This window comes from Vespa velutina, chromosome 3, assembly GCF_912470025.1.
Source record: "Vespa velutina chromosome 3, iVesVel2.1, whole genome shotgun sequence".
In the NCBI taxonomy this organism is placed as follows: Eukaryota; Metazoa; Arthropoda; class Insecta; order Hymenoptera; family Vespidae; genus Vespa; species Vespa velutina.
In genome coordinates this window covers 11,951,322-11,975,824 of record NC_062190.1, presented here as the reverse complement: position 1 = coordinate 11,975,824, position 24,503 = coordinate 11,951,322, and the positions used below count along the sequence as shown (strand labels likewise).

Here is a 24,503-nt window from a genome sequence, read left to right as displayed (position 1 = left end):
AATGTAATTTAATAATTATTAGAGAAATTCAATCCTCCTTCCCGAGAGAACAGATTTAACCATTCCAAGCACCGTTACTTTTCTTTAATAACAACGTCGAAGCTTAATACGTTTGGTTTTTACACAATTCATATAACAAAAATTATATTAACATTACGTGAGCAATGAAAAGTAACGTATAGTATCATGGTATCGTTAACATAGAAAAATATAATTATCTCAACTGTTTCGACAAAAATCTACGTACGAAAATGATATAATGTTAATAATTATACCAATTATGTATTAGTATGTTGCTGTTACCAGTAACGAAGTATATGTACAACAAAATATAATACAGCTACCATTTTAATTTCGAACTGAAAATAATATTACATATTATATAAAATTTTGTCGACAAAGAAGAATATTGTCATAAATGGAAAAACTTTTTCATTTGCATTTATTCGATCTTTCGATATACTTCTCTTAATGCGGAAACAAAAGGAAAATTAATACGAAAGTATTTCTTTCAATTTCTTCACGAAGCGGCGTATATTTGCAAACCGATCTCGATAAGATAGAACACGACATTTTCGTTGTTCAACGAATCAGCGCGCTCGGTGGGCGGAACTAATTGTCGACGGCGTAGGCCGACGCCGTGCGCGGTCAGTCGGTTGCGCGCCGGTCGAGTGTGCGGACGGACTTGTCGTCGGTGGTTTTTTTGGTGTACTTGGGCGGGATTTTATGCGAGTTGCAGGATAGAACGGTGTAGCAGGGTGTCCCTTCGTAAGGGTAAGTGCAACTGATTGAACAGTTTCATTTCAAAAAAGGCAAGATCAATTGAGATTTTCTATCGATTATCGGGAGACGGCCAAATCGTCGACATAAAAATGGCGTGCGGCAACGATGGAGAGTCTCCTATCTCTCTCTTTCTCTCTCTCTCTCTCTCTCTCTCTCTCTCTCTCTCTCTCTCTCTCTCTGTTTCTCTCTCTCTCTCTCTCTCTCTCTCTCCCCCCTTTCCTCCCTTCCTCTCATTTTCTTTCTTTTTCTCATCCGATCCAATCTATCGTTCGTTCCGGTATTTTTAATCATCTTTACGGATTTAAAAGGCAAAACATCGCGTGAGTGTGAATCAATCATCGCGGAAGAATGTTATTCTACGAAAGAACATTTTGCTTCGTTGCGATTCGCCTCGTTCTTTGGCATCGATTCTACCGGGCGAACGTGTCTCTTTGCCCCTCTCTTTTTCCCTTTCTACCTTACAAACGGAACTGCGTCCCGTTCTTTTCCAGCATCATCTCGATGCCGATTAAAAGGTATTTATGGTCGATAGATCAAAGGTAGGCAAGGAAGTAGGTATTAATTTCCTCTCGATTCTTTATTCGATGGATATTTCATGTTCTCCATCCCTCTTTCTCTCTCGCTTTGTTCACCTGTCAAGACATGGACCGAGAACCGCTGTCGTTCGTCGCCAACGGTTGACCCAATTCTCGCTCTTCTTCCCATCGGATCGGTCTGTCGAGGCGAGCAAGCAGGTCGCTTTTACCCGTCGATGCGTGAACTCGTAAACTCGCGCTTTCAGTCATCCGCGTCCGGTCGTTGATCGATTCGCCCTATTCTCCTCCCTTCTTTTAAGAGAAGGGGACTCGGAGGGAAGGACTTTTATATGGCTCTTCAATCCGCGCCTATGCGAGAAGATACTAGCATCATTTTCAAGAAGAAGGGCGTCCCCTGCCACAGAAGAACTCGTCTTACAATTTATTTAACCGTACGTTATATATGTATGTTTTGTTTTTTAGGTTAGACGCGATTCTATTGAAAGAATCGAGAAGCGTCGTGATGCTTTCTAAGAATTTTCTTTACCGATGTCCACGTTCTTTCTTGCAACGTAAGCAAACGGAATTTCGAACGTGACGATCGTGAAAATACTACCACGGTGGCATTATTAGTAACACCGTCTTTGACCGTTCCAACGACGCTCGCTACGCAGAACCGTTTCTCTTTCTTTTTTTTTTTTTTTCTTTTTCTCTTTTCTATCTATAAATAGCATTTACCTCTCATAGTTAGCATTTCTCGTATACTTGCAAGAGCACTCATCGTTTTCGTCTTTATCGTGAACGATCGATTTCGTCATTCGACTGTATTCGGATCTGAGTCACTGTCAAAAGCGTGCGTGGATTAAGTGACAGTAAAACGTTAAGGTCGCAGGCGACTTGAACTAAACGACGAGCCGACTTTTGACAAATGAGAGAGAGAGAGAGAGAGAGAGAGAAAAGAGGAGTCGAGCCGTAGATTTTCTTAGATTACCGCCCACTCGTACCCACTCTGGCTTCTTCGGTATCGTTGACCTCTCTCTCTCTCTCCCTCCCCCCCCCCCCTCTCTCTCTCTCTCTCTCTATTTCTTCTTATTTTGTTGAGAGCGATAAGATACACCGGTGTCTTTGCGAACATCATTCGTCCATCCCCCATTTTCGTTCGTATGGACGAGTTTAATCAATTCTCTTCGGCTCTCGTGTTTACAGTTACGTCACCGACGAGCGCCCATGGGTGTGAACGTCTCCGGAATATCTGAATAAATAATTTACCCCGTTCGTTTGTTTCATTCGGAAGTGAATTGTAAGCATCGATATGCGGCATGATTGTCGAGAGAACAAGAGAAATCGGTGCGAAATCAAATCCTGTGCGATTTAAGATCTCTCCCACCCCCTTTCTCAATCCTATTTCTAATTTTTCGCGTTTGCGCGTGCCCTTTTTATTTCATTATATTAAATGGCATATTCGTGAAAATGAAAGAGAGAACAACAACAACAACAACAACGGAATGGACTTTTAGTCGAATTTCCGCTCGTTAATCGTTATTAACACTCGACGCGAATAACCTCGCAGAGTAATCGAGTATTTGAACGAGTATTCGAAAGGCTCGAAGGTTGACATCGACGTTAATTAATCGTCGCGGCAATCCGGACGTCCGTCGTCGAGTCGTACTTCAATCGAGCCTCGCTTGTGTACTCGAACTTGTACAACATACGTGGAAGAAATGAAAGATCGTAAAAACGAACCGGTGGTTTTTGACGTTGAGCGACTACGCTCTTGGAGCTGAAGAATCCGCGAGTAAAAAGAACTGACGTCGGTTAAATCGTACCGTTAATCCGCTCTACGGATGGACATGTAATTTTGTAAGACCGTCCAGGAGATCGTTCGATTCTTTTCTTTCTTATTTGTTTTTATTATTTTAGCCAGAAGAAACGAAACTCGAGAGTTTCGTTTGGGCGTGCCACTTTTGTTTAACCTTTAACTTTTCTTACATTGGCTACGTAGGTAAAAGTATGTTCGACGACGCCAGTAATAAAAGGAAAGACTTTCAAAGAGCGTGTTCTTATTCGATCCTTCTTCTTACAATACATCCGACATTTTGTTTCTTCGAACGTGTTTCTCTCTTTCCAAGAGCAGTCCTCGTTAATTAGAATGATTTCAAGGTCACGTTACATCATTCGCACACACATCTTCGACTACGTACGCGTTTGCATCTGGTAGAAATTTTTAAAGTCACGTTTGATACGTTCCATAGAACGAATAGAATGGATTCGATACATCTTAGCCTCTATACACGTCGATCGAGAACGGCGAAGCGTTAACCGTTCTTTATGACATCAACGAGCAACTCGTTTCATAAGATATTCGATGCGAGTATATTCAAAGATCTATGACGCCCATAGTTATTTCGGTGTAGACTTTTAGACTCTAGTTAATTAAATAAACAATTCCTCAGATTTTTTTCGCGTTCGTTTTAATCACAATAAAAAAGAGAATATACGTCGCCAATAATGGAAAATCGGTTGAAAGTAGGAACGACATTAATACCGAGAGTATATCTCATCGATATCGTCGAGTTTAAAGAAAGTAGCAGACTTTCTTATCTATGGACAGATAAACGATACGCTCGAGAGTCGTTCGTTAAGGAATCTTGACGATTTCCTACGATATTGTTAAACGTAATGGAAACTGTCCAATAGTGGCAGCATGTAATTTCAAAATAAGATATCGATTAAGAATATCGTATCGGAAATAACGCGAGAAAGAGAAAAGAGGGCGTTCGAATTTCAGATAACCTAAAGTTAGTTGTCTCGAGGATACGAATTTTTAGCTTGAAAGCGAACGTTTCGTTAAAGTAAATGAGAGAGAGAGAGAGAGAGAGAGAGAGCAACGATGTCGGGTCAACGTTGATTAACTCAAATGCGGATATGACGTAGCTTTACGTACAACGTCGACTACCTACCGACATGTAGGATACTACGAGCTCTAACGGCTTCTAGACGGCAGCCCTTTCTCGTTCCTCGACATATTCTAGATCCGTATCGTTTTATAGATCGTTACATCACTACGTAGATATATTTTATACTTTATCATGGTTCTTGGTATGCCCGCACGAACGAGAACAGATTTGATAGAGCATGGGACAGAATGAGACACCACTCCACTTGCGTTTTCTTTCCCTCACGGCATGAGATCATTTCAGTAGTTGTCCGGTAGTTTCATTCACGTATTTTCTGACGATTCATGGCACGTGAAAAGATTACTAATAGTCGATTGAATGATTTTAGAAATTAATAAAAATCGATCATATTTTCTACAGAAAATTTTCTTCTACCAAAAGAAAAAAGATAGCTTCGATCTTTTGATTCAAGGGCACGTTCATCGAGTATATTTATAAACGAGGATTAATTTAGTCTTCTTAGAAAGACCAAAGAGTAGATACTGAATATATTTAATCTCGTATGTGATTAATATTCAACGTTTACGATTCGGCGATATTTACTTTTTCTTTCTTATCAACTTAGACGGATACGTGAATTCAAAAAATACGAGAATGGAGCGAGCAAGACACAATTATCAGGTGTCGTCGCGTAAACGTCATATAAATATATACGTAGTCTCATTAGACGATGTTTGATCGCTCTCGTAACGATCGAAGAATGTAATGGATGTCGATGCGAATTGAAAAAGCGGGCCAACTTTTTGAATCGTTCGATTCTCCTTGCTTCTCAATGATTTTTCTTTTTTTTTCTGTTTTTCCAAAGATGACGATAACTAAAGAGAAGAGAAGAGAAGATACCAGGAAGGTACGAGCAGAGTTGCAAAATCGGCGTACAACCAAATGTCCATGAACATTATAATTAACGTAATTATCGTTCTCGGTTTAACTTGCCCTTATGTAGTCATTTATGACGTCACGTTGGAATTCAATAAACTTCCAGCGTAAATCGTAGCTTTTGCAAAATCTAATGCGAGAAAGATAGAATTATGATATCGAAGCAACGATGTTGTGCAAGGCTTAATAAAACCGTCTCTAAAATGCTGACCCTAATGAAGGTTTTTAAACACGTAATGCTCCATAGCGAGACGCAACGTTGAGATAGTACAAATAAGCTTTTGTTTATCGCGGTGTCTTAGATCACTCGCGTCGCATGGTTTGGTGGAAAGCTAGGCACAAGAGATACCATTCATATGCATTCGTATGATGGAAAACGCAAGAAGGGATCGTCGTCATTTTTGTCGTTATTGAAAAGTATTTCGATAAAGTTATTGAAGTTTCTTTTTTCTTTTCTTTTCTTTTCTTTTTTTTTTCTTTTTTTCCTTTTTTTTTTTCCCATAAGAGAGAGGGAGTGGGGTGGGTGGGGCGTTAGTTCGTAAGGGATACTTTCTCAAGGTGGTTATCCAAGTGCAGGCCAGTTGGTTCCGCCTTTCCGCAGGTGTAGAACGTGTTCGTTCGTGGATACTGGCGCCACAGTGACTCCTCGTAGAAAATCAATAGTGTAACGCAGTGTGTGTCGTGCGGCATGTGTTCGTCTTAGCTTAGAGCTCGGTGATGTCGTCGTTACGTCGTGTTCCGCGCCTATGAGAGGTTAAACTCTCTTTTCTCCTTTGAAGGAGACCGCAACTCGGTAAACGGCGCGAAGCCCCGTTTAAAAATGGGCATTGATACACAGAGAGATGAGATTATACAAGGAATTATGCGATAAGAGGAATAGCCTTTTTCTTTTTTATCCTTGTAAAGAGAATAATCAAGACGATCGTTCGATATTCGTATCTGTGGACCTCGACAGGATATATTTACAATCGACATCATTAACATAATACGTTTAAAATCTTCGATCTCGTACATATTAAAGAGCTAAAGGAGATCGACCTCATTTTAACGCGTGTCCTCGCGCGATGAACAACTACGGCGAGCATGCGCCAAACAATCGACATTGTTGCGACTCGTGGTGCTTCGATATCGGGAAAAAAAGCTTGCTCGTTTTTCAAGAAGAAGAATTACGTTGATTTCATTCGAAATCGTTGAATCGGCCAAGTAAACTTAACCTCTCCCCCCTCTCCCCCCCCCTCTCTCCCCCCGATTATCGTGTCATTCACATTGTGATTCATTTCATCCCGCCCACATTACGCGTTACGAAGATATTAATTCGTATGTTCCCTTCCTCCCTCCTTTTCCCCTTTTTTCTCTGCTCTTTATGCATGTAGTACCGTTTACGATTAAGTATGACAGTACTTACGTAATTGCTCTTAATTCCGAGTAAGTGACCGCCAGACTCTTAAGAATGACATTCTTTTGAATTTGTTCTTTGCATTCTCATAAGTTCTTTTAAGAAAATTTTCCACGTTAATTCGAAAATTATCCACGTTAAAGATTTATAAATGCGTCATTGATCGCAACCAAATGTAAACCGTTTGTGAATCTTACGTCGAACTAGCATAAACGCACTCACGGCGCTATAAATGCACGATTAAAATCGGTTGGCCTCGTTCGACATTATATATATTGTATATTTTCATTAATATCTTATATTTGATTATAGCGCGGTTATATTTGTAAAAGAAGTTATATGTCGAAGGTGTCCACTTGATTAGCTCGACGATGAATTACTTATCGTCGCTTAAAGGATGATTTCAGCCATCGAGTAAATTTCGATAAGTATGAATTTTTGGTCAATGAGTTGTTGTTTTCTTTTACTTATTTATTTATTTATTTATTTTATTTCTTGTTAATGATTAAAATAATAAAATATGTATATTCGTAACGATGATTACCAAATATTTATATCAAGATCCTTTTTATTTCCAACGTCGCGCAGTATTACGAAGTTCACCGAGAAAAAAGTGATGCCCATATTGGTATACTGTGGTTTTCCTTGAGTATTTCACGTTCTACCTGTACAAATGCACTATGCGTATATACGTGTGTCACGTTAACTGTGACGCATGTTAGTCAGGTAGACCGACTTTCGGTGGTGGACTCGTTTTATTCGTTTCAATAAATCTCTAATTGGAAAGGAGAAAGAGATAGGAGAGGCTACGCCACTGATTCTGATTTTACCTGAATGTAATTTACTGTTGGAAGCCTCGACGCGCTCCCGCTATTTGCCGTGTGTATTTCGCACGTGTGACATCATGCGTATGATGTAATCGTACGGTTGTGCACCGAGAGGAGCTCCTACATGCTTTGAGTGCGTAACGTAACGCGTTATTAAATGAATGCATATAAAATAGTTTATATAGATACACTATACACACGCATGCCCGCATAATATGTGTGTGGATCTATATATATATACATATATATATATATATATATATATATATATATGTATGTATATATGAATGCGATACGTGTATGTATATCGAATGCGCTCACTGACCGTGCGAAAGGTACTCTTTGTATTCGACAACTGAATATAAAACCATCCTCCGGTATTTACGGTCGATACCTTTGCGAGAGATTTTTTTTTTTTTTTATAATGACACAAGGCACACGTTCTTTTTGTTATTTTATCTAGTTTCTATCATATTTTCTGTTATTCTATGAATATTTACATGTACTTTGTTGCTCGTCGATAATCGACGATGACTCATCATAGAGTTTTCTCGCGTTAACTAATGTTTGTTTCTTATCGTCAAAATATCTTTTATTCGAAAACACTTTCTTTTTTCTTTTCTTTGCTTTTTTTTTTCTCCCTCTTTGAGAAAAGACCTTGGTTTTGGTCAGTGCACACTGCATCCTTGTTACCATGATTTCTATTCGAGGTCAGAATGAGCAACGTTGAACTGAATAGAGCTGTTATTGAATTACACAACTTGTTATACTTACAGAGTACATAAGGAGGAAAGATAAGATTACCTTGCAATTCTTATCTTTGCGTATACGTAATAAGACCTAACTATAGACTAATATGTCTATAAGTAATTTCTGATTTTATTCTTATAGAACCGCCCTTCCTAGGTGTAAGGAGACAGTGAGCTGTTGGTCCGATTGACAAAATGACGACCGACATCTCGGTAGTACGCGGGGGTTGGGACCCTACGCTGCAACAAGAGATTGTCGATGAGTACGAATACGACGGAGGAAATTCGAGCTCGAGACTTTTCGAACGCTCGCGCATCAAAGCTTTAGCCGGTATGCTTTTATTCGTTTATAATGTTGAATCATTAAGTTATTAAGAATTAAAGAATTAAAACCGATTAAGTTATTAAGATCTTCGATGAATTGTCCAACATGTTTGTTAACGTAAGCACGCGTAAGAAATTGGGTGCTCCGTATACCACATCCGCATCCTTTGATAATGGGGCTACAAGTTATATTCGCTTCCGCGAATCGATCGAGTTTAGTAACGCGTTAACGCTCTTGAGCTCTTTTGGCTCTTTTGTATTTTTTTTCTTTTTTTTTCTTTTTTTTTTTAATTCGAAAATGATTTACGACAATGTCGTTCTTAATCTTCGAGGTAAAAATGACAATTGTCGGTAGTGTAAGATATTTTCGATTTAACGTTTCATCTTTCCGCAGGTGAACGCGAATTAGTACAAAAGAAAACTTTTCAAAAATGGGTCAATTCCCATCTTGTGCGATGTTCCTGCCGTATCGGCGACTTGTACGTCGATCTTCGAGATGGAAAAATGCTAATAAAACTCTTGGAAATTTTGTCGGGGGAACGTTTGCCCCGGCCAACGAAAGGAAAAATGCGAATTCATTGTTTGGAAAACGTTGACAAGGCATTGCAATTCTTACGCGAACAAAGAGTTCATCTTGAAAATATGGGCTCGCACGACATAGTGGACGGCAATCCCCGGCTTAGTTTGGGCCTGATTTGGACTATAATTTTACGATTTCAAATTCAAGACATAACGATCGAAGAAACGGACAATCAGGAAACGAAATCCGCAAAGGATGCTTTGCTTCTTTGGTGTCAAATGAAAACGGCAGGCTATCACAACGTAAACGTTAGAAATTTCACAACTTCTTGGCGCGATGGTTTAGCCTTTAACGCTATTATTCACAAACACCGTCCAGACTTAATACAATTCGATAAGTTATCAAAATCCAACGCCATTTATAATCTAAATAATGCATTTAACGTTGCCGAAGACAAACTTGGTCTTACGAAACTATTGGACGCCGAGGACATCTTCGTCGATCATCCGGATGAGAAATCGATTATCACGTACGTGGTAACGTACTATCATTACTTCTCAAAGATGAAGCAGGAAACCGTTCAAGGTAAGAGAATCGGTAAAGTCGTCGGCATCGCTATGGAGAACGATCGTATGATACACGAATATGAGAGTTTGACCAGCGATTTGTTACGATGGATCGAAGCGACTATAGAAGCCCTCGGCGATCGCAGATTCGCCAATTCTTTGGTCGGCGTTCAATCCCAACTTTCTCAATTCTCGAATTATCGTACGGTCGAAAAGCCACCTAAATTCGTTGAAAAGGGTAATTTAGAAGTATTGTTATTCACGTTGCAATCAAAGATGCGTGCCAATAATCAAAAGCCGTATACGCCGAAAGAGGGTAAAATGATATCGGACATAAATAAAGCTTGGGAGAGATTAGAAAAGGCCGAGCACGAACGGGAATTAGCTTTACGCGAGGAACTGATACGTCAGGAAAAATTGGAACAATTGGCGGCGAGGTTTAATCGTAAAGCCAGTATGAGAGAAACTTGGCTCTCCGAAAATCAACGATTGGTCTCTCAAGATAATTTCGGTTTCGATCTTGCCGCCGTCGAAGCAGCTGCTAAGAAACACGAGGCAATAGAAACGGACATCTTTGCTTACGAGGAACGTGTACAGGCTGTGATGGCGGTATCGCAGGAATTGGAGGCAGAGAATTATCATGACATCGAACGGATCAATGCGCGAAAGGACAACGTCTTGCGTCTTTGGAATTATCTTTTGGAATTGTTACGAGCCAGACGATCAAGATTAGAACTATCTTTACAACTACAACAAAACTTCCAAGAAATGTTGTATATTCTCGACAGCATGGAAGAAATAAAAATGCGTTTATTGACTGACGATTATGGAAAGCACCTTATGGGCGTCGAAGATCTCCTACAGAAGCATTCGCTCGTCGAAGCTGACATCAATGTATTGGGAGAAAGGGTGAAAGCCGTCGTACAACAGACGCAAAGATTCTTGGAACACGGAGATGGATATCGACCTTGCGATCCAGCGATCATCGTCGAGCGAGTCCAACAGCTGGAAGATGCATATGCCGAGTTGGTCCGTTTGGCCGTAGAGCGTCGCGCGAGATTAGAAGAATCTCGTAAACTTTGGCAATTCTATTGGGACATGGCCGATGAAGAAAATTGGATAAAGGAGAAGGAACAGATCGTATCTACGGGAGATATCGGTCACGACTTGACTACTATCAATTTATTACTATCCAAACATAAGGCGTTAGAAAATGAAATTCAATCGCACGAACCACAACTGATGTCGGTTGCGGCCGTTGGCGATGAATTGGTGCGTCAGCAACACTTTGGCGCCGATCGTATCCAAGAAAGACTCCAAGAAATCTTGGGAATGTGGAATCATCTTTTGGATCTCGTTGCGTTCAGAAGGAAACGCCTTGAGGAGGCCGTTGATTATCATCAATTAATCGCAGACGCGGATGACATTGATATTTGGATGTTGGACACGCTGCGACTCGTATCATCGGAAGACGTTGGTAGGGACGAGGCTAATGTGCAGTCGTTATTGAAGAAACACAAGGACGTAACCGATGAACTTAAAAACTACGCCACCACGATCGATCAACTCCATCAGCAAGCGTCCGGTCTTGGGGAACGGGATGCTAAATCGCCCGAGGTTTTGGAAAGGCTTGCCTCGATCGATTCCAGATACAAGGAATTATTGGAATTAGCCAAATTGCGTAAGCAAAGATTATTGGACGCGTTGTCTTTATACAAGCTGTTCAGCGAATCCGACGGCGTCGAGCAATGGATCGGTGAGAAGAATAGAATGCTGGATACAATGGTTCCGGCCAAGGATATCGAGGACGTGGAGATCATGAAGCATAGGTATAACGGTTTTGAAAAGGAAATGAACGCGAATGCGTCGCGAGTAGCAGTGGTCAATCAATTGGCGAGACAGCTATTACACGTTGAACATCCAAACTCGGAACAGATAGTGGCACGTCAGAATGAGTTGAATCAAAAGTGGGCAGAATTGCGAGAGAAAGCGGAAGGTAAACGCGAAGAACTGAACTCTGCTCACGGCGTACAAACGTTCCATATCGAGTGCCGAGAGACCGTGTCCTGGATCGAAGATAAGAAACGAATTCTACAACAAACCGATAGTTTGGAAATGGATCTAACCGGCGTTATGACGTTGCAACGTAGATTAAGCGGTATGGAACGCGACTTGGCTGCCATACAAGCCAAGCTCGATGCATTGGAGAAGGAGGCACAGGTGATCGAACAGGAACATCCGGAAGAGGCGGCCGTTATTCGCGATAGAATAGCACAAATTCATCTGATATGGGAACAACTAACGCAAATGCTTAAGGAACGCGATTCCAAACTCGAGGAAGCTGGCGATTTACACAGATTCTTGCGCGATCTCGATCACTTCCAGGCTTGGCTGACGAAAACGCAGACCGACGTCGCCAGTGAGGATACGCCGACCAGTTTGGCCGACGCCGAGAAGTTACTTACACAACATCAAAACATAAAGGAAGAGATCGACAATTACACCGATGATTATCAAAAGATGATGGAGTACGGTGAAAGATTAACGAGCGAAGCTGGCGACGGTGACACGCAGTACATGTTCTTGCGAGAAAGGTTGAACGCCCTGAAAATGGGTTGGGAAGAATTACATCAGATGTGGGCTAATAGACAAAACTTATTGTCCAATTCGCTTAATCTCCAAGTGTTCGATCGCGACGCTAGGCAAGCGGAAGTACTTTTGTCGCAACAGGAGCATACCCTCGCGAAGGACGAGACACCGGCGAACTTCGAGCAAGCTGAACATATGATTAAACGTCACGAAGCGTTCATGACCACGATGGATGCGAACGATGAGAAGATAAATTCGGTAGTTCAATTCGCCGGAAGGCTCGTCGATGAAGGACACTTCGCTGCCGACAAAGTAAGGAAAAAGGCTGAGAATATAAACGAGCGTAGACGTGTCAATCGCGATAAAGCCAATCAATTGATGGAAAAATTAAAGGACCAACTTCAACTTCAAATGTTTTTACAAGACTGCGAGGAATTGGGTGAATGGGTACAAGAGAAACATATCACTGCTCAAGACGAAACTTACCGTAGCGCGAAAACGGTGCACAGCAAGTGGACGCGTCATCAAGCGTTCGAGGCCGAAATTGCGAGCAACAAAGATCGCTTGCAACAATTGCAAAAGGCCGCGGACGAATTGATCCAACAGAAGCCCGAATTCGTGGAGTTAATAAAACCGAAAGTAGCCGAGTTGGGTGATCAATTTACCGATCTTGAAACTACCACCCACGACAAGGGTGAGCGCCTCTTCGATGCTAATCGCGAAGTGCTGATACATCAAACGTGTGACGATATCGATTCGTGGATGAACGAGCTGGAAAAGCAAATAGAAAGTACCGATACGGGTTCGGATTTGGCGTCCGTGAATATCTTGATGCAGAAACAACAAATGATCGAGACACAAATGGCGGTGAAAGCACGACAGGTCACCGAATTGGACAAACAGGCGGAGCATCTGCAGCGCACCGTACCCGACGATAAGATGGAGGAAATTAAATGTAAGAAGGAAAAGGTCGCGCAAAGGTTCGCACAATTGAAGGCACCGCTGATAGATCGGCAACGACATCTTGAGAAAAAGAAGGAGGCCTTTCAATTCAGGCGAGACGTCGAAGATGAGAAATTATGGATAGCAGAAAAGATGCCACAAGCTACGAGTACGGAATACGGCAATTCTCTCTTCAACGTGCACATGCTTAAAAAGAAGAATCAATCGTTGCGCACGGAGATCGATAATCACGAGCCTCGAATCAATTTGGTATGTAACAACGGGCAAAAATTAATCGACGAAGGCCACGAGGACAGTCCTGAATTTACTAGACTCATCTCGGAATTGACGGAGAAATGGAAGGAACTAAAGGACGCAGTAGACGACAGGAACAAGCATTTGCTTCAAAACGAAAAGGCGCAGCAGTACTTCTTCGATGCTACGGAAGCAGAATCCTGGATGAGCGAACAAGAATTATACATGATGGTTGAAGATCGTGGCAAGGATGAAATATCAGCGCAAAATCTTATGAAGAAACACGAATCTTTGGAGCACGCTGTTGAAGATTATGCCGATACGATTCGTCAACTCGGTGAAACTGCCAGACAACTGATAAACGATCAACACCCGTTGGCCGATCAGATCGCGGTGAAGCAATCGCAGGTCGACAAATTGTACGCCGGCTTAAAGGACCTTGCCGGTGAACGTCGCGCTAAATTGGACGAGGCTCTTCAATTGTTCATGTTGAGTCGGGAAGTTGACGATTTGGAACAGTGGATCGCGGAAAGAGAATTGGTAGCCGGTAGTCACGAGTTAGGTCAAGATTACGATCACGTTACCCTTTTGTGGGAAAGATTTAAAGAGTTTGCACGTGATACTGAAACAATCGGTTTGGAAAGAGTTGCTGCGGTCAATGATATTGCCGATTCATTAATAGCAACCGGACATTCGGATGCTGCAACGATAGCCGAATGGAAAGACGGGTTGAACGAAGGTTGGCAAGATTTACTCGAATTAATTGAAACTCGTACGCAAATGTTAGCAGCCAGTCGTGAATTACACAAGTTCTTCCACGATTGTAAGGACGTTCTTGGACGAATTCTTGAGAAACAAAATGCCATGTCCGACGAGTTGGGTCGCGATGCTGGATCCGTGTCCGCGCTTCAGCGCAAACACGCGAACTTCATGCAAGATTTGTCAACATTGCAAAGTCAGGTATCACAGATACAAGAGGAATCAGCGAAATTGGAGACTAGTTATGCCGGAGACAAGGCAAGGGAAATTACGAATCGAGAGGCCGAAGTGGTCGCTGCATGGAACAATCTTCAATCCTTGTGCGAAGGTAGACGAGCGAAATTGGAAGACACTGGAGATCTTTTTAGATTCTTTAACATGGTTAGGACTTTAATGATCTGGATGGACGACGTTGTAAGACAGATGAACACGTCTGAGAAGCCACGAGATGTCGGCGGAGTTGAACTCTTAATGAATAATCATCAAAGCTTAAAAGCGGAAATAGATGCCAGGGAGGACAATCTCATGGCGTGTATTAATCTTGGAAAAGACTTATTAGCTAGGAATCATTATGGTAGTGCTCAAATCAAAGAAAAATTAGCAGCACTGACGGATCATAGAAATGCCCTGTTACATCGATGGGAGGAACGTTGGGAGAACCTGCAATTGAGTGAGTTTCTTTGTAAATCATGCTTTCTATAGAACTTCCCAATATTATTATATTCTTTTATTATTATTATATTTTTATAGTTTTGGAGGTCTATCAATTTGCTCGAGATGCTGCTGTCGCTGAGGCATGGTTAATCGCTCAAGAACCATATCTTATGAGCCAAGAACTGGGCGTAAGCGATACTTAATCATCGTCATCGTTATCGTCATTATTATTTTTATTATTATTATCATTATTATTGTCATTGCAGCATACTATCGACGAAGTCGAAAACTTAATTAAGAAGCACGAAGCCTTTGAAAAATCGGCAGCTGCACAAGAGGAAAGGTTTAGTGCCTTGCATCGACTTACTACTGTAAGTAATACAATTTTATCAGCAAATATATTTTTCTTGATTCTTACGTAGTTATATTTCGGTGCAGTTCGAATTAAAAGAGTTAAAGAGACGAGAGCAAGAGAAAGAGGAAGAAGAAAGAAGGAAGAAAGAAGAGGCTGCAGCAGCTGAAGCGGCAAGATTAGCAAAAGCAACTCCTGTTACCAGTCCAGACGAACCGCCTAGCGAAAGGTAAATTAAATTTATGATTGGAATAATTTTGTTTTATAATAAATTATAGATAAATTCTTATCTTTCATTTTTCATTTGCAATAGAACCGAAGCCGAAGGTGTACCGAGCGGCGAACGCGTAGCAGGGGAAGATGACTCGCATGGTAAGATTATTATGTTTTTAATTGTTTTATATTTTTTTGCAAAAGATAAATTATGAAAGAATAATAATTACTTGTACTATATCACTTATTTGGCATAGAGTTATAGTAAAGGTTTTCAAATTTCATAAAACAGCTGGTTCATCTTTTGAATCAACTAGAAGACTTATTATCTTAAAATCGTGGAATTGCGATAAAATATAATATATAATATCGAGTGATAAAATTTTAAATTGAGAGAATGATTGGATTTTGTTTGACTACTAATACAGTATAGTTGGTAACTTCGCTTATTGCGATTATGAACTTAACTGTTTGGCAACTGGTTTTATAAATATGGTTTGTTTGGATAAGCATGTAATCGCTAACAGCACGTTTATTTTTGCCTTTTTTCCTCCATCAAAATGTGTTCCTCACCAATTTTTCTCCATTCAACCTTATATTGTCCCCGAATGCACCCTTAATGCGGCACGGAATGCACAAACCACAGTGACACACCGCAAGGCTTCCACGCGTACACCACAGCCTCAAGATAAACCTAAGGAAGGTGAGTGTTTTAATAAAATATATTATGAGAAAGAAGAATTTTTTTTTAGGTTTTGGAAATTGTTTTTTATGATAAACAATTTTACATTATTACTAATGAAAAATCGTATGCAATGGCATATTTCTGTGTTTCATTTCAAATGAAATAGCTATATGCACATCAACTTTTCTGTATATCACAGCTGTGCTCATTTAAAATCTCTTTACATTTGGTGATGGATTCTACCGCTAGTCATGTCCACTTCTTATCTTATTTACATTTACATTTACATTTATTTATGTTTCCTACAATAATCTTATATCTTTCAGCATATTTCTGGCGATTTTGGATACATCTTTATCATTATAGCTATCATTCACTTGCTTTTATTAATTTTTCTAGCAGGTGATGGAATTACTTTACCTCGGATGTTTCTCTTACCACTCATATCCCAAGCTATACGTCATCGATTGTAACTTAAACGCGACTATTAAATCATGTTATCATTTGAAATATTTTATGTGTTGCATGATCGACATAAACGAACCTTGCATTGACATTGCACTGCAGGCAACTAAATATTTCATTATTCATTAGGAAAATCTAAATGTTTTGGAAAAAAAAAAGGTATTTAAAGAAATGTATCATCCGTTATTTAACATCTACAGATACTTTTAATTTTTTCTTCTGAATTGGTATGTACAAATTTAACTTATATTTGTCATTTATATTTGTCATTTATTCTACAAAAAAAAAAAAACAACTTCAGTTTTTATTCAGAGGTAAGATTTGGTATATTATATTCGTAGTACGATTGATTTGTTAATGAACATTTGCAAATTAATTATTTCCCTATATTCTAATGTAAAATGTCCAATCGTTTTATTCCAGTAATAATCAAAGTCGCGTTTATTTCATTCGCTTAAAACATTGTTATATAACAACATAATTTCTGTGCTTTATTCTTTTTCCATAAAAACTTGTCGAATATCACAGATTCTTATCATATGTATCATTTATCAGAGCTTACATAATATATTTAAGAATTAGAGATCGCATGATTTAGTAATTGGTGTGGTATGGTATAGTGCATGCTCAGAAACCTACCCAATTGTCTTTGGCGGGAGAAACAACGTCACCTGTTACACAAATTACTACGAAGTCTCAACCAAGTGGCCTATCCACACCAACCAGTAAGTATTTTCTAAATGTCTTGTTTATTTATTTTTTTTTTCCCCCCACAATTTATCTAAACTTAATGAATGAACATTAGATGCATTGATACGATACAATAGCATACATTTATTTTCATTTTATAATCTATGAAGACTAAGTAGTGTCAAAATAAATAGAATTTTGTATAAAAACGTGTTGTTGTTGCAATGGACCCAAGGGACATGTGTCGCCAAATTGATCAACGAATTGACACGCTCTAAGTAGCCTTAAGATTTCATCAACGGAACGTGTTATTGATACGTCATTTAAATTGACGTGTCTTATTAATTGTTTCGGATCTATTATAAACAAAGCCCTAAGTGATATCCCTTGAATTTCGTCTAATACACCATAATCTTTAGAAATCTTATGACTTTTATCCGCTACTACTGGAATTTTCATTTCACCCAAACCTCCTTGTTTTCTTGGGGTAGTTATCCATGCAAGATGCGAATATTCAGAATCAGTTGATATGGCAATAACTTCTGCATCTTTTATATTTAAAAAATATAACAAATATAATAATTAGAAGTAATATATATATATATATATATATATATATATATATATATAAAATAATTTACTATATCGCTTATATAAAACAATGAAATTCTTACTAAGATTTCGAAATTCATCGATGCGTTCGCTAAATTCAATAATTTCTGTTGGACACACGAATGTAAAATCATATGGATAGAACAAAAGTATTACATATTTTCCTTTAAAGTCTTTTAATGATAAATTCTCAATTTTTGAATTAATTACTGCATAACCTGACCAAAATGGAGCGAGATGTGATATCGCTGGTATCATTTGTATTCGTGGAATAACATCCTTGTCTGTTTCTTCAATACAGCACGATCCCATGTTTACAATAATTTTTAAACGATTGTATCATAATAATGCATATAATGTATTATGATAGCCACTGACAGAAATTTTGACTAAGTGTCAAAACAAGATGAAGTAATCTGCAATATGACAAATAGGAAAACTGATATAATAATTTTACTAAAATCAATATAAATTAACTGTTTGAACAAATGAAAATCATTACAATTTCTTTTTCTGAATCTATTGTTTATTAAATCGTAATTAAATAATGAAATCATAAAAAAAAAATACGTATTATCTTATACTATTGAACATGCACATACATACATGCAAGTAGTAACTATATAATTATCGTATTAGAAAAATTATTGCTTCGTTCTTCTTCTTTTATTTATACAATGATTAGCACTGCTCATTTAGTATATTCGTGCATGAGCATGCTGCATGAACGTGCTTGTAAAGTTTACATTTTAATATCAAAGGACGTGAAAAGGGTATATAATTAATATGGTTACCCAGAATTCTAGTATCAACTTGTTTTCCTGATCAAATCTACAAGCTAGATGAGAAAGGAGTAAGTAGTTAATAATATTGTGTGTTGCGTATATTATTAAGCTCCCAAAGGTGGAAGTGGTTCCGAATCTGGTACTTTAAGGCGTAAGGAACGAAGTCGCAGCAAATCGCCCTTCCGAAGCTTCCGATGGAAAAAATCTACCAAATCACCCAGTTTAGATCGCAGCGGCGTGAGTGATGATGAGCACAGTATTCCCGGTAAGTTGTATGAGCAATAGTTGGTCAATAGTTGTTTTTATTTATTGACCTTTTGCCAGTCAAACTTGAACCTTAACAATTGTATATCATTGATCCCTATTTGGGTTCATTGTATGGAAATCAGTGGCCTGTATCTTTACATTCAAATATAAGCTATAATCTGTGGATATAACGTTGATGCCTAGGATCGAAGAGCTGGCAGTATATAATAATAAAAGTCTTATTTATAATACTTTCAGGTACGTCGGTATTCATATAGGTGAAAGGAGGAAAGTATGATTTATAGGCGTTATCTTCTTTAATATAAGTATACAATTAATCTTGAATATCATTTTCAGATTTATTCTGTAAATCAACATGATCAAATAATATGTTGTTGTTGGGGGAACGTTTGAACACAGCACAATTATTTTATTCAATTATATTACATTATATTATATTAATAGGCTATTGTTACTTTATCCTTTATCACAAATTAACATAACACTACTTTCTTTCAGAACAACGTAGTCCCAGCGATGACGAATTCGAAGGAACATTACAAAGAAAACACGAGTGGGAAAGTACAACAAAGAAGGCAACTAATCGTTCTTGGGAGAAAGTATACATAGTTATACGTGGACAAAACTTGTTTGTATATAAAGATCAAAAGACATATAAGGCTTCACCTGATCAACGGTACAAAGGAGAAGCACCCCTTGACTTACGAGGCGCGAACATTACTGTAGCCATTGATTACACTAAGAAGAAACATGTCTTCCGAGTAAAGTAGGTTCAATATCTTTAATAACAAGAGTTTTTCTTATTAAAAGAAATTATTATAATTAATTATATTTGTTCGCATTGTAGGTCGCAAACCGGGTCCGACTTCTTGTTCCAGGCCAAAGATGATGCAGAAGTAAATGAATGGATATCGGCATTAAATCAGGCGGCACAAGGTACATCAGGTGCGGGTACATCTAGAGCACATACTTTGCCTGCTCCAACGCAAGCCGAGACTAAGCGGCGCAGTTTCTTCACTCTCAAGAAAAAGTGAGTTTTTTCGCTATGTGTCACATACTTCGTTTGTATATTTAGTATGATAAACGACATAACAATTTATTATCATTGCATGCAAACTTCATTATTCATATCGACCTTGTTCAAAAATATACTAATTTTTATCATCTTGTACATTCAACTCATTGGAATTCTATCATTGTATCATTTCATCCATGGTCAGCCATTTCCCTCTTTTTCTAGTTGTTTCTTTCGATGCTTTAACATATCTTGGTCACTTCTTCGTTCATGATATACTCGCGTAATGCAAAGTATATATTTTCTCAATTCATATGAAAGAAACGGCTGATTAGGATCATTCATATCATCTGTTGAGGATAATAAAAGCTTTCTAGAAAGTTGCATGTACAAGCATTGAAAATGCTCATTTCATACTCGAAAATTCTCTTATTATAAAAAAAAAAAAAAAAAAAAAAAAAAAAAAAAAAAAAAATTTACATAAAATTTTCATTTATAAGCATTTACAATATAACATTTTATTAAATTAAAACATGGTGATTAAGAAATAATAAATGTCAACTTTGAGCTCCAAGTCTCTCCTTCAAATCTTCACACAAAATGCAATTAGCTACATCTATTCATTCGATCATATCGCATTTATCATATTTTAGAAAAGCCAAAAAGTAGAAAGCGAAACCAATGAACATAAGAAACAGTACACAATTGGAACAACATTTAGAGAGATGCGGTGAGTCGCACACACTCCTAGATCGTTACCGTCGTAATATTGCACGATTAATCGATAATCATTACAGTTATTTTCTTTTTCTTTAATTTTTCATTATAATTAGCTTCTTGGAAATACAAGAGGAATGTTCTTCCAATTGTGAATGCGGAATGATGACAGAATTCTCTGAAAACAGAGAATTAGTCTTTATGTGCAAAGCTTTATGTGTTTCATATGAACCATATAGGAATTGTATCATACGAATATTATCTACTTAGAAGTTATAGCTTACTGTTGTATATAAAATTCATGATAATATCAATTTAAATCTTGATGTTATTTCATTGATATTTAAAGTCATTGCTTTTTCATACTTTTATAATAGTAATATTATGGTAACCATATGAAACACAATTAGGTGTTTTTTTTTTCCACATTTTCATTGCTTCTATATGTACAATATTCATTTTTCTGTATATTAGTATGTATTATGTAGATACTGAAAATATTTATATATTATTGTTATATCATTAGACTAAATTATTGTCATTCACCTTTTAATTGCTTTCCACTATATCACCATATAATATTTATGCTTTTTCAGTATTAGGGTTATATTTGTCTGAATATCGTTTCTCATCAGTTTCACCTGTAGAAGCAATTTTCTTCAACTTTCTGACAATACATCCATGACCACAATACTTGGTTCTATACAATATTATGTGTTAAACTTTAGTCATCATTGTATCTATCTGTACACAGTATCATATTTATCTATCTATTGAAAGAAAAATTAACTATTTTTCTAATGATACTAAAACATGCATTTTATATATATATATATATATATATATATATATATATATATATATATATATATATATGTATATATGTATATGTGTATGCGTGCGTGTATGCGTACATACATATGTATATATATTATCAAAATAAAAATATAAACATTTGTTTGTTTAAGTAATTACAAGTGAACTTTTGCAATAACAAAAAATAAATGTTATTGAGAATGATTTCATAAGAATAAACCAGATGATATTGTAAAAGAACATATAAATAATGAAAGATTATTAATTTTACATGTACTATATGCACAATTATTAAACATTCATATTGACATTAATTTCCAGCTAAACTGGAGCAGTGAAGTCCGGTATAAGCCGCTCCTATGCGCCAGCGCAACAACATGTTTAAAGAAATGTTTCGTCGCTCTACGTGGTTAAAGCAACGCTAATATAAAATTAGAAGACATGGCCATGGTGTTTTCAAATTAATTGAAGGACAAATTTATCGCGTCATTTAAAAAATGCCTACAATCTGAAGGATTCACTAACGTGAGAGTTATGTTAATATTTAAAAGTAGGCTCTTTAAATTCTGTATTCAGTTCTTCAATGAATTTTGGACACTGCAATATTGCTAGTTAAAACAGAGTGACATTAAGTGTCCCATGTTAGTGTGGTCTCTACGATTTTTTTTTCTTTGTTTTTTGGAATTATATTGATACTTTCTTTTCTTATTTTGCAATATATATACACACACATATATATATATATATATATATATATATATATATATATCATTTATTTCTTTGACTATGATTAAAAATTGACATTTAATTACAAAATTTTTACAGTTTTTATGCGCGCGCGTGGATGATTACACGATTATATTTCAAGGCCTTGTAGAATACAAAAATGTGACTTGTAATAGTATTGTGAAAGATACTTGCATTACCAGAATATATTCATAATTCTGTGTATGATACCATTCTTGTTTAAAGTGTATAAAGTATATTATACCTTAATTATAATGAAAATTATTATTTTCTTTTAAATCTGTATTTCATTATCATTACTATCATTTAAAGATTTTAATTTTCCTCGCAAACAGTTTGTTTGCGTTTGAATAACTGCCATATATTTTAAAATACACACTAATTTGGGACATAATATTATAATAAATTAGCTTTTAACAAATTGTTAAATATGCATTGCCCTAAGGGAAATACGCATTGAAAAATTATAAAGAAACTGTAACAATTAACAAGAGTTCCCTCTTATATGATCCCAATTATTATAATTCTCTAGAATTAAAAAAGATATTTAATTCTTTAGATATGTGCAAATGTTATGATTTATATCAAGTGTATATCAAAGGTGAACCATAAATGGTTTCATCTTGTCAATAGGGCAAATCACATTCATCGCTTGATTTTGCCATAATACTTGATAAAATGCGGGCTATATTACTTTTATAATTGTTAATTTTTTTAATATTTATCAAGTTCATCTTGTTTCTTAGAATATAAGATTCACAACCACACATTTACAAAAATTTCTGAACAACTCTTAAAGATTAAGTGCTTACTTTGGTAATCATAAAATCCTTATAAGAAACCATTAATTTCTTTTATATTAAACTCAATGCGACTCATTCAATCCGACTTATTCCATTTTATGGAACGCACGCTCTTAGTAATAGTATATCTTGTCTTAACAGATTTTTTAATAGCACTTGCCGAATGTTGGAGAAGAAAGGGTTCTTAGTATTACGAGATCATAATATCAATAAGTCTTGTTCCACAGGGAATTGTATATACAAAAATATATAATATACCCATTTAAAAGATACCAGCTTAATCAAAACAATAATGCATACGCTTCTATAAGTTGATACATGTGCATTTAGCATAAAATATTTCTAAATGTTAGAGTCGCATTGGAAATATTCAACACAATTTGGTATGTAATAGCTATGTGTTTTCTATATACATGCATATATATGCATTTTTATATGTATATATAAAATGTATTTTTTATATATATATATAATATGCAAAAAAAAAATAAAAAATAAAAGATTTTAAGTTATAAGAAATGATTATAATAGATAATATATAATTGTAAAACTAAAAGATTGCTCTTTTCGTTTTAAAACGGCCTTCCTCATAAAAACAAATTACAGGTTATAGGTGAAAAGTCATCGATACAAGCTTCGTTAATCATCAATCAACGTTAACCACACAACGGGCGCGTGCGCGCGCGGTTTTAGATTCATAAAACAATATAATTATATGCCAAATTTTACTTTGTGTGTCTATGAAAAATGTATAGCTGGGCTACAGTATGGGATATTTCAAGGGGCCGCTTTAACAGGAAAAGAACTTATATGCGCAGCATTGTGTATTTGTAATTACAGCTGCACTCTTGGAATTGTCATGCTATATACATTTAATTGATATGAAACTTATATTTTTTTTCCTACCAAAAAGTAAAAATAGTAATCTTATTTCATTTGATTATTATTATCGGGCACATAGATTTATTTTCTACTTCTTTGATAGAGTTTTACTATTCTTTTTTTTTCTCTCTTTCTTTTTTTATTCACATTACAAGCATGAAGGAGCACTGCAATGCATGCACTTATGTTTTATAAGTGTAACATTATTAATGATACATCAATTTTGAATGTGCCTTTCTATAGCTTTCTAAAACTTTATTCGATAATAATGTATGATATAAGATGGATTCATAATTGCTACCAATGTAAACACACAATTTAATATCTGTTATCCTTTCAATATACGTTGGAACGAAGAAACTATTTATCATCTAACGTTTTTCTGATAAAAGAAAAATATTAAAAAGATATCTACTAATACTCTGATATTTATTGAAAGTGCTTTGTAATAAATATATTGTTCCTTTTTTGGTGAATAACTTGGATGTAATAAGTATAGATGGAAACTGCCAACACAGAGAAAAGAATGACTTTAGACAATAGTATTATTCCTAGTGCTTCGATTTACTGCTTTATCCAGTTTTCAAAACTCGATGGAATCACAGTATATAATTAAATGTTTATACTTATAAGATAGAATAAAAATTCGTCATGTGCTGCAAAAATGGAAATAATGCATTACTTAATGTACCACTGATTTTTTTAGTTTTTCTTAGACGTATATAAAAATTATTAAGGTATG

The 24,503-nt window shown here is 36.7% G+C and overlaps 1 protein-coding gene and 1 long non-coding RNA gene across 12 annotated transcripts; one reads left to right on the top strand and one right to left on the bottom strand.

The window, feature by feature from the left end:
• The first annotated feature begins 628 nt into the window (after positions 1 to 628).
• On the top strand, positions 629 to 24,426 carry LOC124948171 (spectrin beta chain). Of its 11 annotated transcripts, none has more exons than XM_047491434.1 (14): positions 643 to 774; positions 5,061 to 5,102; positions 8,246 to 8,434; positions 8,822 to 14,728; positions 14,809 to 14,900; positions 14,979 to 15,083; positions 15,151 to 15,293; positions 15,378 to 15,436; positions 15,924 to 15,980; positions 17,048 to 17,152; positions 18,624 to 18,779; positions 19,280 to 19,547; positions 19,629 to 19,811; positions 21,651 to 24,426. In XM_047491434.1, the coding sequence occupies exons 3-14, from the start codon at positions 8,299 to 8,301 to the stop codon at positions 21,652 to 21,654; spliced, it is 7,215 nt and encodes a 2,404-aa protein (XP_047347390.1). In that variant the 5' UTR covers positions 643 to 774; positions 5,061 to 5,102; positions 8,246 to 8,298; the 3' UTR covers positions 21,655 to 24,426. The 11 variants fall into 11 exon arrangements, 10 of the variants coding, with proteins under 10 accessions (XP_047347388.1, XP_047347391.1, XP_047347392.1 ...); XM_047491433.1 differs by having other exon boundaries at positions 5,061 to 5,161; XM_047491432.1 differs by lacking the exon at positions 5,061 to 5,102 and having other exon boundaries at positions 629 to 774.
• LOC124948203 lies at positions 19,170 to 21,343 on the bottom strand. The gene is made up of 2 exons (XR_007100621.1): positions 21,060 to 21,343; positions 19,170 to 20,146 (listed from the first exon to the last, which is right to left on the bottom strand). It is a non-coding gene; the product is annotated as an uncharacterized LOC124948203 (long non-coding RNA).
• Positions 24,427 to 24,503: the final 77 nt, after the last annotated feature.